Source organism: Corvus cornix, chromosome 3 (genome assembly GCF_000738735.6).
Source record: "Corvus cornix cornix isolate S_Up_H32 chromosome 3, ASM73873v5, whole genome shotgun sequence".
Taxonomy (NCBI): Eukaryota; Metazoa; Chordata; class Aves; order Passeriformes; family Corvidae; genus Corvus; species Corvus cornix.
The window spans coordinates 71,120,284-71,136,125 of record NC_047056.1 but is presented as its reverse complement, the minus strand read 5'-3'; the positions used below and the strand labels follow the sequence as shown (position 1 = coordinate 71,136,125).

Genomic DNA, 15,842 nt, shown 5'->3' with positions numbered 1-15,842 from the left:
CTATAGATTTATTAAGTTCTACTTAAAACTCATCTTCTTAGGGAGACTCTTTCATTTGTTAGTTTAATCCAATTTCTTTACATACTGTTCCAAAAAAGCTAGAGAGAGAAGTAGACATATGACTGCCTATTCTGGCTTCACATTCAAATACAGTAAAAGATTAATGACACACAACATATTCCTGGAAGTCACCCTGATGGTTTGATACGACAGATTATGTTTGCTTTCAAGTGTTTAAGAGCTGAATGCCTGTTGGGTTTACAGTCTAAAGGCCAGTGTCCTCAGCAAACCCGTTCATCTGAGCTTTCAGGTTTTTAAGCGCAGTTCTTGTTAAGTCTGTACAGTAAAGGCTGTCATGTATAAGTCATTAAATGAGTGTTTTCATGCATGCATGAATTTTTTTTGTTTGTGCATGAACATGAACTCATCATGACTTTGCCCTTAGCATGAAAGCAAAATGGAGTAGAGCTAAATACCACAGTGTAGTGAAGAGCAGATCTGGCATTTATCTTACTGGGAAGGAATAGATAGTCAGCGCTACAGAGCCACTGGTCAAAGCTCCTTTGGCTGCCTAGACCACTTTTCAGGTAAATCCACACATGGTAACCACATTTCATGTCAGTCACACCTTTCTGTCCCATTCTGTTTAGACACTCACCACATCCAAGTCAATCCTTCAATTTGGTCCCACTTTATAAACTGCTGCTCCTTATAACTTAAGCATAGCTTAACAGACTGTCAGTGAATTTGCACATGACCAAAATTAAGACTTGAAAGCAATTTTTCACTTACATCTATTATTAATTCTCTGCTTAGGACTTGAAACATACTTCATTTAAGATGCAGGTTGTTCCTGATTCAAATAGTTCACAATCTTAAAAAAAGAATTGTGCCTCACCAAGGTCTAATTTGCTATATTTCCATTTGCTAAAATTGTCTCAATATTCTAGACCCCAGTCATTTGCAACATCACTACAATTCTGGATATGTTCAGAATCAACATTTATGTCACACTGGTACATCTAGGTTGTGGCAGAAATCACACAGGACACATTGTGAACTGCAGACAGAAATTAAGACTTTTGTTTATAAGTGACAAAAGCCTTAAGATGGCTTTGAAATAGTAGTAAAATAGGTTTGTCTTAGTGAGGAAAGACATAAGTTACTGTATATGCACATACCACATCATATACACAAAGAGAGCTCTACTTATTCTACAAAGCAGCTCTTGACTGGAAAAGTAGCACACATGAAGGAATTTGCATAAAAATTTATTAATAAAAAATTCAAAATATTTTTGAGTAACTAATTATGCCAGTCAGATAAATCATAATTGTATCTTGTACTGTATGGAGAGCAAACTACATAAATGTACACTAAGCATCTGGGAAAAACAGCTCAGAGGAGGTTTTTCTGTATTATCTGAAACTAATTCTAAGCTTTCATAGAACCTTCTGCAAAATGATGGGATTAAAAAATATACCTTTATTTTAATTATATCAAAACCAAAGATTTATGTTTTGAGCTTGCTTTTCTATTTTAACAATTCCATGCTCTTCAACTTTCCTGAGGCTTTTTTTTTCAAGTATTGTTTACTCCTCTTATTCCAGGAACAAAAGAAAATCCTGTCCCAGATTCTCACCAATTCTGCTCAAAGCATGCTGCAGTACAGCCAGATTTGCTCTTTCCCTTCTTTCTGCTTACAAAGTCCCTCTTGTTGTAATCCCTGGCTGTCTAGTAAATATTTATTACACTGACATGAAGCAGGAAAATACTTTCCCTCATTTCCTACAAACACAGAATTAAAACAAGGACAGATGAAGCAACTTCAGTAGGGCCACACAGGATGTTGGAGAGAGAGAGAAAGAGATATTCTGAATCATTTGGATCTCAGCAAGTCTTTTAATTGCAAATCCTAAACAAAGTTTAAACACAGGAAAAAAGCAAGGAGGTCTGTAAAAGATCATTCAACAGACTAATTACTGAATTAATTTGGAAAAAGCAGAACAGAAGGTCTTTAACTTGACATGAATTCTTACCTAGAACATCTTTTTCATGTTCAGGGACGAGAACTTTCCATTTGGATTCCTCTGGATCACTGAAGTCAATGTTGATTAACCGATAATTTGGAGAATGGCGGTTTGTCTTGAAAGTGAACACTGTTCCTTCATTGGTGACATACTCATACTCGGCCTCAAAGTTATCTATCAGCTTCACCCATTGAAGAATTCCTGCAAGATCAGACATAGAATGTCAAGTCTTCCTCTCCTCAAACAAAACCTTTCAACACCTGAGGGCAAGGCCTTCCTGACAATTGCTGTAGGCGCTTTCTCAAACAATGGCGGTGACCAGAAGTAGTACAGCTATGGAAAAGCCAAAATGCATACCAAGTGGAAAAATGCCAGTTCACAGACATGTTAACATGACTGGTTTTGAGGAATTTTTAGCAAAATACACGCAACATACTTTCAGAATTCTGGCTAGTATTTCACCAGCTTTCCTAAGGAGCTGCTGGAGAGCTCAAATGTTTGCTACAGAAATGCTTCTACCACAGTGGCTGCTGAGAAGCCAATGCCATCGAGCACATCAGGTTCTCATCAAGGGAGTTCACAAGTGCCCCCTCCTACAGACTTTGAATGAAGGGCTGCAGCTGAGTTGAAAGACTGCACTAAGCTTTCAAGCTCAATTTTATTTTTAACAGCTTTTCTGAAATTATTATTTAATTATAAAGAAATGTTTGGGGATTTTAGTTCCTGCAAAAAATTTTACTTTGAATGGAAAGTTTTCCATTCTTCTTAAAAGCCCAGAACTTCTCCAGAAGAGAAATGATGCTATTGGAATGAGTACAATAAACTTCAACATAAGGAATTTCCCTTTCAACTCAGAAACAACATTCCTGAAATGCTGTTCTGCAGAAGCTTGTCACCACCAAAGGACTACTACAGTTAGCTAAAACATCTGGGTTTGAGAAGAATGAAATTGCTTTTTCCCTATCAAACTCCTAGAGTATCACAGTAAAAGAAGAGGACTTTTCTCAAACATGAATTACCTCAGTTTCAGACGGTGGTACAGAGTGGGTAGTACTGACTCAACCTGGAAATGGGATTTTAAGACTCCACTGCTTTTTATTCACATTTTCCTGTTTTTCAATAGGTTGAGAGGTTAGTAGAAAGAAAAAGCATCAAGGCTAGATAAGGTATGCAATATACTTGTTATATCTACAACCCAACCTATCATCCAAACTTGCTATTTTAAGTATCATACTTTAGCTGTGCTGAAAAATCAGAATCCATATTGATATGTGAAACTAAAGCTCTTGTATCTTAAAATAACATTTAGTGTACTGTCTGCCCTTTTCCTAAAGCTACAGGTTGGGTCTTTGCTTTTAAGTATAAAGAAATAATCTGTTCATAAATCTGTTTGTGAAACTCTATAATGCAATGTTTGCATCAATATAAAAGCATTTCAGCTTATTTTATAGTATTAAAAGCTGAGCAGAATAATGCAAGTAGATCATAGCTGAGCTGTAATTACTGTAAATTAAAAAAAAGAAAAGAATAATTGAGGAAGCAATAAGATGACTAAGGTCATTTAAAACCCATTAGATGTAATAACAGAGTATAGTTCAGCCTGATACATTCATAAAGTTTGTATTTCTTAATTGCCATTTTGGTTTAAGGAAAACTTCCCTGTCTCTTTATGCAAAGTGATAGATAAGCCAAAAATTCTACTTTGCATACTGTTGTAATACAAACTTTCCAGATAATCCAGTCAACTTAGTATCCTGAGTGAATACATTGCCCAAATTTTGATTTTTGCTGAGATCCAAAGTTTTGCTCTTCTCAAGAGATTTCATGGTGAAGAAAAATCCTGCTAAGTCATTTCAGCTGCTGTGAGTTCTACAAAGAAAACCTGCTTTGATGCCCAGTAAAAGCAAATCCAGCCTACAGTGAACCCTGATAAACACCAGTGAAACCATTTCAAGATCCCAAGTCACATGCACAGGCATTTCAGTAAATAAAAACTTTAACTGCAGAGTAACACCATAACAATACTGGTATCTGACAGAATGAAACCATTAAACTGAAGAGCAAGATTTCATAAAAAGAAATTGCCAGACTGTTGAAAACCCCACTTTTTTAATGGCAAATGTGCACAATAGTTGTAGTCTCCATGAGTGCAACAGAACTTGGATTCCATGAAGAAAAAGGACAATAATGTGACATTAGGGATTTGTATCGCTTCCTTGCAACTCATTCATCCACTCCCAAATGAACAGCTAGTAAAAAAGTGAGAAGGTTGATGTTCTACAGGGGTACACTTACTTGTTAGTATACAAAAACAAGAGCATCCATCTTACTAAAGTGGCTTTTATGTAGTCCTTAGAAGACAAATACTGCAGATGAAATACTTCTAAACCACTGTCTCACTGAAGTGGTTAAATACGCCAACATCTAATCCAGGATCAGAGGCGGTAACGAGGCAACTACAAGCAGCCCTTACATCAGACACATTATTACTGCACAGGGTATGTGCTGTAGTTTCTCCAGGGAGAGGAGGAAACCCTTTGCCATGACACAGATATCAGACATAAGAGGATGCTTCTTTATGGCTGGTTGCAGGTGACCTAGTTGTGGCTGTGACCGAAAGGATGTTCTAGCATTGCCTCAGATCCTCCTGCTTAGGTTTCTCCTTTGGGCTAGGAAAAACAACCTGGTGACAAACACAGGAAGTTCACTGGGCAGTAATATGGCTGAAAAGTGATGGGGACAGACACCATTTCTCCCCAGGTCATGCCAGTGGCAACACAAGGAAGGAACAGGCCCACAGAGCTCACTAGCATGGCACTGCCCCCCTGTCAAGCACTCTGGCCTTGCTTCTCAGTAACAAAAAGAACAGTAAGTCTGTAAGTTATGACTTCAAAAAGTACTTGAAAAACAAGGTGAAGCATGGACATTCAGTCCATTCTTCATAAAAAGACAGGAGGAGAGGGAGGAGTTGAAGAACTGGATCTTGATAAGACACAGGTTTCACCAGCAGCCCTCTGAGAACATGTCTTTGAGGAGAGTCACTGAGAAGTGGCATTTGTATAGTCTAAGGCTACTCTTAACACCTGTACCACTGAAGACTTCAGTTTAATCCACATAAGCATACAATGAGACAGATTTATTACATATAGGAAAAGCATGACAGTTTCCTGTATACTGCTGCTATACCCTAATCCTCTCCCCTGCCAGTCCTCCTATTAAAATACATTGCTGAAAAGATACAGATGGTTTTGCCTATATCCTTTGTACCAGTCAGTTATTCATCATCACATAACTGTATTACAATAGGAACTGCAGGTAGAATTCAGTGGACAGTAAAGCCATGCCACACAACAGAAAATCACAATCCTACAGAGCTAGGCTTCTGCAAAGGACAAAACAACATTCAGTGTACAGACAGAATTTTTAAACAAAGTTTTTGGACCCATAGAAGATCAAAAGAGAAATTGTATCAGTAAGCATGACAGAATAAGCCCTAAATCATGTACTGGCCTCTGAACATAGTAAAACATTCCTTGGTCTGCTGAGAGCTCTGTTTGATGAAGCAGGTCTGTAACTGAATGATGACAACTACAGGAGAAGGAAAAGCTAATCTGAACAAATTGATAACAGCATAAATTACCACAAGGTCTTGTTACCAACGCCCTTAGACAGAAAAGACAGAGTTGCTGACAGTCACTGTTAATCACTTCACAAAATGTTCTCAATACTTCCATATTTCATGTTTCATGGAAAGGCCAAACAATCAATTCATGGCAAATAACCTCTTGTCTGTGCCTGCTGGAGCGACAGGGTTTAATGGTAGGGTTATCTGACGCTGTGAAAAAAAGTTTTCAAAAGGCAAACACTTGCATTTGGCTTTTTTCATGTGCTCTAGCAATCAAAATTATCAGATGAAGATGTAAATGTTCATCTCCATAAATTCCATTGTGTCTTGACATTTTTTCTAGACAGTTTTTCTAGAAATGGGACAGTGCTGAGAAAGCTCAGGAAATGAACCAGGAACTTTGGCTCATAACAATAGGACAGGTTTTCTAACCCAAAGAATGATGCCACATTTTACTGTGGTACACACATTAAGTAAATAAACTTCTACTCAAGGAAAGATCATGATTTTTTAACTCCTCGATTTTCATAGAATTACAGAATATTTGGGTTGGAAAGGATCTTAAAAGCCATTTAGTTCCAACTACTTTGCCATGGATAGGGTCACCTTCCACTAGACCAGGTGCTCAAAGCCCTGTCCAACCTGGATTTGAACACCTCCAGGGATGGGGCAGCCACAAACTCTCTGACAACTGTTGTTTCACAGTACTAATCCACACTAGGTTTAATGCTCAGTAGAAGACAGATAATCTCATGGTACACAGCATAGATCAGATTGGAACAGACTGCTTCAGGGCCCGTGTGACACATTCATAACGTATTCTGGGAACTGAACAGCAGAGTCCTTCACTCAGACATCTACTTCCACATCAGAATCTAATTTCTTTTTGAATCATGCAATACTCAGCTTGCTCTCAAGCTCTTGTTCTGAGCCAGGCAGCTAGTGAAAAGAACTCAGGGCTTTTTTCCTCTTTTTTCTTTAAAGCCACAAATATTTAATTGTCTCACTCCGGTCTCCAAAGGCAAGAGAGATTTCCAAACAATTTGGACTCTCTTTAAAAGCAAGATCTCTCTATGTCTTGGGACCTGACTTCACTTATAAACATCTGAGAGAGGGAATACTGGAAAGGTGATATTAGGATGTTCCTGAAAGGAATGAAACTTTTGTGTTTGTATTGAGAGGGTACCACTCATTTTGCAGATGATGGATGACAGCTACTCAATGATCATGGAAAGTTAATGTATTTGCCATCTAAAATATAAATAAATGGAAGGAAGCAATATTCATTCCTTTGAGTTAAAAAGTTCAGACATGTCAAGATATAATCAAAGATTAATTCAGAAGAAAGAAATCAAGCACTTTTATGAGCAGACATTTCTCAATCAGTTTCAAGGCTCCAGTTTTACTTCCACTGGGATAATCACTCAAAAGGCAGAAGAAGAGAATAAATATGATTAATTTTGAAGGAGTTATGCCCTCAGACAGCAGAACATAGCAACAGAAAAGCAGGCATCAAAGGTAATCTCTCTCCCCCACACTACACTTTCTCTAAAATAAACGAATAAAAGCACGAATACCTCATCTAAAAAATAACTTCATTATGAATACTATTTACCCTGGGGGTGTTCAAAGCCAAGTTGAATAAGGCCTTGAGTGTAACCTGGTCTAATGGGAGGTGCCCCTGCCCATGGCAGGTAGGGTTGGGACTGGATGATCTTTAAGGTCCATTCCAACCCCTCAACAGTCTATGATTTTGTGATTTATATATGTAATGTCCAGTCAAACAGTAACAGCACGAAGATGTCCTTGCTCAAATTAACAGCAAGCTATTTAATTTCATAGAATAGTTTGTGTTTGAAAGGATCTTTAAAGGCCTATGCCAACCCCCTTGCAATGAGCAGAGACATCTTCAACTAGATCCAGTTGCTCAAAGCGCCATCCCACCTGAATTTAAACGTTTTCAGGAATGGGGCATCCATCACCTCTCTGGGGAACCTGTTCAAACGTTTTAACACACTCATTGTAAAAATCTTCTTCCTTATATCTAATCTAAAGCTACCCTTTTCTTGGTTTAAAACCACTACCACTTTTTGTATGGCAACAGGCCCTGCTAAAAAGTTTGTCCCCATCTTTCTTACAGACTCCCTTAAAGTTGAGAGGCAGCAGCAAGGTCTCCCTAAAGCCTTCTCTTCTCCACGCTGAACAACCACAGCTCTTTCAGCCTTTCCTCATAGGAGAGGTGATCCAGGCTTCTGATCTTCATCATGGCCCTCCTCTGGACCCACTCCACCAGGTCAATGTCCTCACTGTGCTGAGGATCCCAGAGCTGGATGCAGTGTTTCAGGTGGGGTCTCATGAGAGCATGGCAGAGGCACAGAATCCCCTCCTGCACCCTGCTAGCCATGCTGCTTTGGATGCAGCCTACAATTGGCTATCTGGGCTGTGAGTACACATTGTCGGGTCCTGTCCAGCTTGTCATCCACCAGCACCAAGTCCTTCTCAGCCCCAGCAGGGCTGCTCTCAATCCCTTCATCCTGCAGCTTGCATTGATAAAGGGGGTTACTCCAACACAGGTGCAGCACCTTGCACTTGACCCTAAGGAACTTCATGAGGTTCCCAAGGGTCCATTCCTTCAGCTTCTCCAGGTCCATCTATATGGTATCCCATCCTTCAGGTGTGAAGCATCACTTGGCTTGATGATGTCTGCAGACTTGCTGAAGGTGCACTCAATCCCACTGTCTATATAGCATCTCTTCCAGTACGGGACCCCCGAGTTCATATGGCCCCATCAGACCATAGACACTTGTCACCAGTGTCCATTGGGACACTGGGCTGTTGACCACTACCCTCTGGATGCGATCACCCATCCAATTCCTTATCCACCCAACAAGTCCACCCACCAAATTCGTATCTCTCCAATTTAGAGAGAAGGAAATTGTAGGGGATCACAAACGCCTTACAGAAATCCAAACAGATGACACTCTGTAGTGCTTTTATTGTTGCTAATTTTATTTGTTTTTATTGCTAATAATTTGCCTCAAAAAAACCCCATATAAAATATGTATTTTTACTTATATTTATGTATACATACAATTAAAAAATACAGTGACAAAACTCTGAAACTGACATTTAAGGGATATGAAACATTTTTATTAAACACTCTATTGTTGATCCTTCCACATATTTTTCAAGACAACTAATTTTTTTTCTCCCCATTTGTTAGGATACAATAGGCTTGTTTTGATATTCATTTCTGAAACTTTTTTTTAAAGTTACTTCTATCACAGAAAAGTTTTTCAGAAGATGGAAGAGTATTCTCCCTCCCACCACATTCCACTTTATAGCTGATGTCTGCTGTTGCCTCACCATCTCTTGTTCATTTTCATTACAAAGGTTTTGATCCACTTTTTCAGGCTACACAGCACATACTGACTCATCCCTTTGATGTGACTGTATATAGCACTGGTCATTGCTTATTTATTTATTTAGAGAGCCTGATAAATTGCAAGACTAAACTAAAACACAAAAGGTCAAACAATCCTATTTTCAACACTGAAGTGGACAAACATTACCTTTTTCCACCTGCCCTCAAGCCACATACATGCTTTCCTCAGTGTGGGGAAAAAAAGAACAACCTTCTAAACAAAAAAACAAAAACCTTCTGACAGATAGCCTTGCTCTTACATTCTTTCTTGCAATCTTTCTCTGCCAGTCTGGTACAAAGCAGTTCCAGCTGACAATGACTAAGCAACCAGCAAGCTGTGAACTTCTGTGTTTGCTCAATTTTTATCACAACTTTTCAAGCCAGTGGTTCTCAAGTATTTTTCACTAGCTCCTATTCCCCTACATATGTCCTCCCACCACCTCACACTGTTCCCACCAGACACAAACTACCAACCTCCAAGCAGCCCAGTACCCAAGCATAAGAGCCCCTACCAGTGTTCTCTCTCTGGAAAGCCTTGTACCTCCTACTTTAAACAAACCTGTCTCTAGCTTCCCTTTCCAATCCAATAATTCAGGTGTGCTTTCCCATTAGCCAACTCGGTCAGCTTTTTGCATTCCAGAAATCACTGCAGCCTTTCATTAAGGCTATGCTTCTATGTGCCCAGAGGTTATAAGAAGAGCCACCTCTTCTGCTCCCCATGCTGGTTTATATCCTTTCTTTTTTCCCTCTGTTCTCATGCTTCAGGTCCCCCCAGGAAAAGCAAAGTGGGGCTCTGCCCAGAACTCTGAGTCAGTAACTCACAAAACAGTGCTACAGCACTCACAAGAGGATCCTGATTTTTTTATTTCCTAGCTGCTACCACAATACAAAATAAAGAAAAAGGTCAATATTAAGGACAACTTCAACAAGACCAATAGGCAATGTCATGCTGGTTTAAGTTCATAGCCAAGGGTGATTAAATAGCTTTCATTTATTTCTTCTTGCACACCCAACAGACTGGTGCTAAATTCCTTTTCCACTGCACCAAATCACATATTCAAAAGAGTAAACAGTCAAGGCTGACAATCTAATCAAAAAGAGACAATCTCATTTCTCAAGAAAAAGGAAAAAACAAAATTACTACCAGGCACAGAAGCATGAAGAGACATGCTACAAAAAAAACCCCACTGTTTTTGCAGTTTGGTTGGGGTTTTTTTTGGTTTGGTGTTTGTTTTTTTTGGTTGGTTGGCTTTTTTTTTTGTTTTGTTTTGGGGTTTTTTTGGTAAGGTGTACAAAAAGGTTTGCTAATATATAATAGCTTGATTACTGTGTATCCAGCTGTTTGGCTACTATGAGGCATTTTCAGTATACTAAGAACAGTTAAGCAAGGTGATTAATGAGAGTTTTCTTGTTTGACGGGTTCAACAAACAAGCAAACCTGAGTGCTGTATGTACTATGGAAGACAAGTGTGATAAAATAGCTACTAAAAATTGTGCCTTACAGTGCTCAGCTGCTGGGTAAATACATGTGTTTTTTAAGAAATACTTAGCATTAGATCACTTTTAAATGTTTGTAACAGGAGTCAAGAGTTGAAAAGCCTACTAGCAGCTTAGCAAGATAAGTAGGGAAATCTGGAGTCTTGAATGAGGGATAACCTGGACATGAACCCACAGTGCTGTTCTTCCTGACCCAACAGGCACTGCACTCCTGCTACTGATTCATAAAGCAAAATTATACCATACCAGCTGGCTATGGTCAGTACCATATCAGTTGGCTGACAGAGTGGTCAAATCCAGACAAGAATCCCATTATTTTGTCCCTGATCTTTCAAATCCTCACCCCATAAGGAAGTAAAGAGGCAAGCACAAAGGGAAGAGCTCCCATATCCACAGTTACTTGAAACAGAGTACAGCAAGGGAATTACCCCAAAAGCTTAAAGAGCAGCCAGCTGTCTTCTCCCAGTGGGGTCTTCTCCCAGCATTGTCTTGCCACAATACTGTGAATTATGACAGGTCTTGAGAAAAGCAGTACTTGTAAAACACTGATATGAGCTAATAAAAACTTTTTTAGAAAGTGTGTTTGGTTAGTTAGTTGTAAACATAAAATTCCCATCAGTAAACCTGGCCATTTCTAACAAAGAGTTTTGTCACAAAAACTGTGCCACAAACTGGGTTAACCTGGTGGAATTCACAAGAGGCCTGTGATAGTAGGGGAGGAGGGAAAACAATACCTCCCCAAATCTCTTATCTTTTCAGACTAATTTAAAATCCCCATTAAAATGAAGCTATTATGTACTTGTCACAGGTTACTTACCACAGTGATTTTCTATTCTAAAAAGGAGCATTCTTGGCACAAGTAGCTCACAATGGCCCACTTAAAAACCCAGCAAACAACCTGAACATTTGAAGAGGAAAATGACTCAGTCTGTATACAGTAGAAACCCTGTGAAGAGGGGAAGGGAAGCATGAAGAACATTTTAGCTAATCTGGGAGGCAGAAAAGATGCTCAGATGCTCCCTGTACAGTTCATGGAAAGAAACAGAAACACTGCAGTGTAGATTATCTTCTGGGGAAAACAATCTGACAAGGATTATCACAGGAGACTGCACTGCAAATTTGATTAATCTACAGCTGTTGACAAAAATATGACATACAGTAAAGGGGGAAGACCTATTGACACACCTAAATTTTCAGATGTAGAAACAGACAAGTTAAATCCTTTTAAGTTTCCTAAATATTTAGAAATACACTTCTCTCATTTATTAGATGTGATCTCCATTCAGAGACAAGATGATTTCCCACTCAACACAGGGCAAATTAACTTCCACTGAGCCACAGCCTGAGAAATACATGAAGAATCAATGAATGCACAGGACACAACTTTCTTCAGTACAACAGAACTAATAAAGTGTCATGCTTCCAGAGGGTCTTTGATGACATCATTATCACCTCACTTATTATTTAAAGGGAGTATATGCAAAAAGAAGCAACAACTCATGCTGTGCAGGAATGAAATGCATTAACTCAAGATTACTAAAGCAATAATTAAGTGGCAAATATTGGACAAACCACGTTTCATAAAAAGTTAACTTGTGAGAAAGTTAAACCAGAGGTTTCCAATTCATCAAAGCAATTTACTTTGGATTGTTAGCAGAACCATTCTGTTCCGTTTCTTCGTGATTCTTGTGGAACAATCTGAGTCTTCCCTTTCAGCGTCTGATTGAAAAGGTGCAAATTTACTTTTTTATTTGTATTGTCTAGACAGACAGCAAAAATGGGATAGGCATGTAATTGAGCATAAATATGGAAGAATTTCACAATTTAAGAAGGCAAAAGAGGGTTTTACAGTTTTGTTTTTTTGATTGAATGTGCTTATCTGCTTAGATGAATCTATTCAAAACAGCCACAAACTGTTCAATTTATTTGACATTTAAAAAGAAAATATTTTCTTGCAATAAAAACATGCCGTATATCAATAAGAGCAAAAACGGAAGACTAAACATTCCTTTCACCTACTAGGGAAAGAAATATTTGAGCTCCTGTAAGCTTGTTATGGGCTATATTGTGTTCCTTGATGATTCCCACAGTAGCTGACTCATCCCTGAATTCGCTGCCATCTTCCAAGTTCTATCAGGCAGATATTTATTAAGCATTTTCTATTTCCACACATGAAACATACTGTTTAATTCTGCACTCCTGTTTCTTCTCTCTTTTCCCAAGACAGATCCCCCCTTTATCACCCTGCTTCTCCACTCTACCCTGCAAATTTAAGTAAAATAATTCAACCAGCTACTGTGCTCTTTGAGGGAAAAGGACTTTTTTTGTCTCTCAGACAGACAAAATAAAACTTTATTCTGAGCAAGTAGGTCTCTTAACATATAGGTAAAAATATTTTTTAAAAATTGTGCCATGTTTCTAATCTACAGTAAGTTAGAAACAAAGCCCACAAATGAGCTACCCAGCCTTAATTCTAACAACCCTTAAGTACAGCACATTTACTCTTTCTAAATGATGACTTTACAATACAAATAATTTCAGAACTATGAGAAATTTGTTGACACCAGACTTGAAATGTTTAATGAGTATTTAATTTCCCATATGTTCAGCTGTGTGCTAAAGTAGACTACTAGTTCAGGTAAATCAAACAAGTCCCCCAAAATTAAAACAATAATGAAAAACTACATCAATAAAGTCTATACATGAAAGAGACGGCTTAAACTTTTATTTAATCATATGAAATCTGCCACCTCCCAACCTCTCCATATCCAGTGCAATATTGCCAGATTGCCAGTTTTCCAAATTTTTAAGTCCTCAGTGAAATGAGAAAAATTATAAAAACAATCACTTCTTCTAAATAACCTGTACAACATACCATCAAAGGGATCTAAACTATGAATCATTTCATGGAAACACAAATGGCTTTCACTGAATGCAAGGGCCTCAACCTAGAAACCACAATATTGCTATTCAGTACAAGAAGAGTTAGTAACAGGTAACTAGCCTATGAAATGTCTATGACAGGAATAGTTTATTATTGTGATCCCTTCATAGTTGAGGGAAGTGCTAACCTTTGTTTTGCTCCATCCAGACAAGAGAAGTCAGGTCTGCCTATTCATCCTTGCTGCTACAGCCAGGATGCTGCTGCAGAATGACAGTCAGTACATTGAGCACCAGAGCCTCTACAACCATAGTGTGGCTTTAGTCCATAAATACACACATGTGCATTTATCTTGACCTGCTGCTCAAACAGGACTTAAAATCTGAAGTATCTCAAAGTTAAACAGTGTAAAGGACACTTCTATAACCAGCCTCTGTGGGATTTTAAAGGACAGGTCCAAACACTGGAAGTGATATAAGGAACATAGATGTAAGAGGTCTATTACAGAAGGAGGAAAAAAAAACAGTAAGAAGGGAACAGAACAACCTAAGTACAAAATTACTACAAGATTGTAATACCAGTTGTGTCCCTTCAGTTCTGAGGTACATTCCATATATTAGGTCCTTTTGCCTTGATTACTAGCTCTTACTTTTTTTCTCTTCATTACAAAACCATAGTCCTGTCTCTTGACAGAAGCTTTCCTTGGTCAATCAGTTTCAACAATCTAGGTAACAGTTTAGTCAATATCACCTTAATAAGGTGTTAAAAATGTAAGTAACTAAGAATTCAATGGTCATTTTCAGCTTTCAGTTGCAAATTCAGACTTACTTGCACCTCTGTCTTCAGCAAGCGCCTCTCAGATATAAAAGCATTTTGACTGAAATAATCAGAGCCTCTCCAATGTTATTTCACCTCTTTATGGTCACTAAGTTGGAGTTTCACTGTCACATCACTGTCCTTAAAACAGCATCTCTATCAGATAAGTTACCTGCTAGATCCCAGGCTACCTATAATATCATCCATTTTCTTTCATTTTTCAATTTCCCTCATTCCCTTTTTGCCAGTCAGTACAATTTCTGAAATAACTAATATTCACTCAAATAGTCCTGCAACTAGATCTCTTTTTTTTCTGACATCTTCACAAACATCTGTGTCTTAATCAGATCATTTTCTCTCTCCCTTCAACTTTGTACTTTTTTTCAGATGCCACAGGAGAAATGTTGCCGCTTTAATTTTTTCAAGTTTCTTTCAGTTCCGTGGTATTTCCCTTTTCCTTTTTCTCCCTTTAATGTTAGAAGCATGTGAACTACAAGCCATGGGCACCTTTTGCAATCAGCACAGGGGTCCAAATCTGTCCAGAGAAATACTTGTATTTCACATGGACTGAATCATCCTGAAGGAGCACAGGAGAGCAGAAGCCTCAGCTAATGGTCTAAACAGGTACATTCAGTCCATCATCTTATCCCATCTACAGTCCAGAGGTGATTCTCTCTTTATCTCCAACACAGAATTTGGCAGTGACCAAAGTCCTTCATTAGAGCAGAAGGTAAGAAAATTCATTAATCATCTCATCCACTTTGGGTCTCAAAGCAGTCAATGATGTAACAGCTGTTGGATGAACATGTGGCTTAGAGCAACTTTGCCTTGTTGTCACATACCCAACTCAGCTAATAGCCCATTCAAGGAAACAGGTTTACAAATTTAAAACCAAACAGCATTACCCCATTTGTCCACCCCATAGGTCCTTTAAATTATACACCTCCCTATCAGCCAGTATTACTTGCCTGTGATAATCCAGTGCATTTTCCCAGTTATAGCTGTTAAACTTTATTTCATCTCTGAGAACACACTTGTCTAACACACTATGAATTGATCTATGACTTACAGCTGTCACTTCTGGGAAAAATCAGAATAGAAAAGAGGTTGTTTAAGGAGCTCTCTAGAAATGTAACTGTGCTTATAACTGCTCCTTCTAATCCACAGGTGGGTTCTGAAATTTCATCATCTCAGGTCACCGCAACCTCCCAGTGATGACAAAGCCCTGCTGAACACCATAATGATCCAATTAAACAGATGCACAGGAAGGGTGAATCTTAAAACTCTTCTTAAGAGAGTACAACACATAAACAGAGTCTTGTATGCAATGAAGAGACGTAAGTCTCTGAACTCTGGAAATAGTGGAACCTAGTGGTGCATGGCTTTGTATAAAGTCATTTGACACTCTAACTCAATTTATATTGTGATTCAACATAAACAGAGTGTCATCCAAGAATTCACACAGGAGAGAGATGTTACGAATATCAAAGTTGGAAGACAAATCTTCATTGACTTTCATACCTCTGATAATCCACAGGGGAGAGAACTTTGACTGAAAGTGGCTTAAGT

The 15,842-nt window shown here is 38.5% G+C and overlaps 1 protein-coding gene across 1 annotated transcript in view; it reads right to left on the bottom strand.

Annotated features, from left to right (window-relative positions):
* The window catches only part of LOC104694168 (prolyl endopeptidase), a 92,244-nt gene that overhangs the window by 46,904 nt on the left and 29,498 nt on the right, over positions 1–15,842 (bottom strand). The window contains exon 8 of the mRNA XM_039569022.1: positions 2,040–2,231. Coding sequence (XP_039424956.1) covers positions 2,040–2,231 — 192 coding nt within the window. The remainder of the gene's footprint in view (positions 1–2,039; positions 2,232–15,842) is intronic.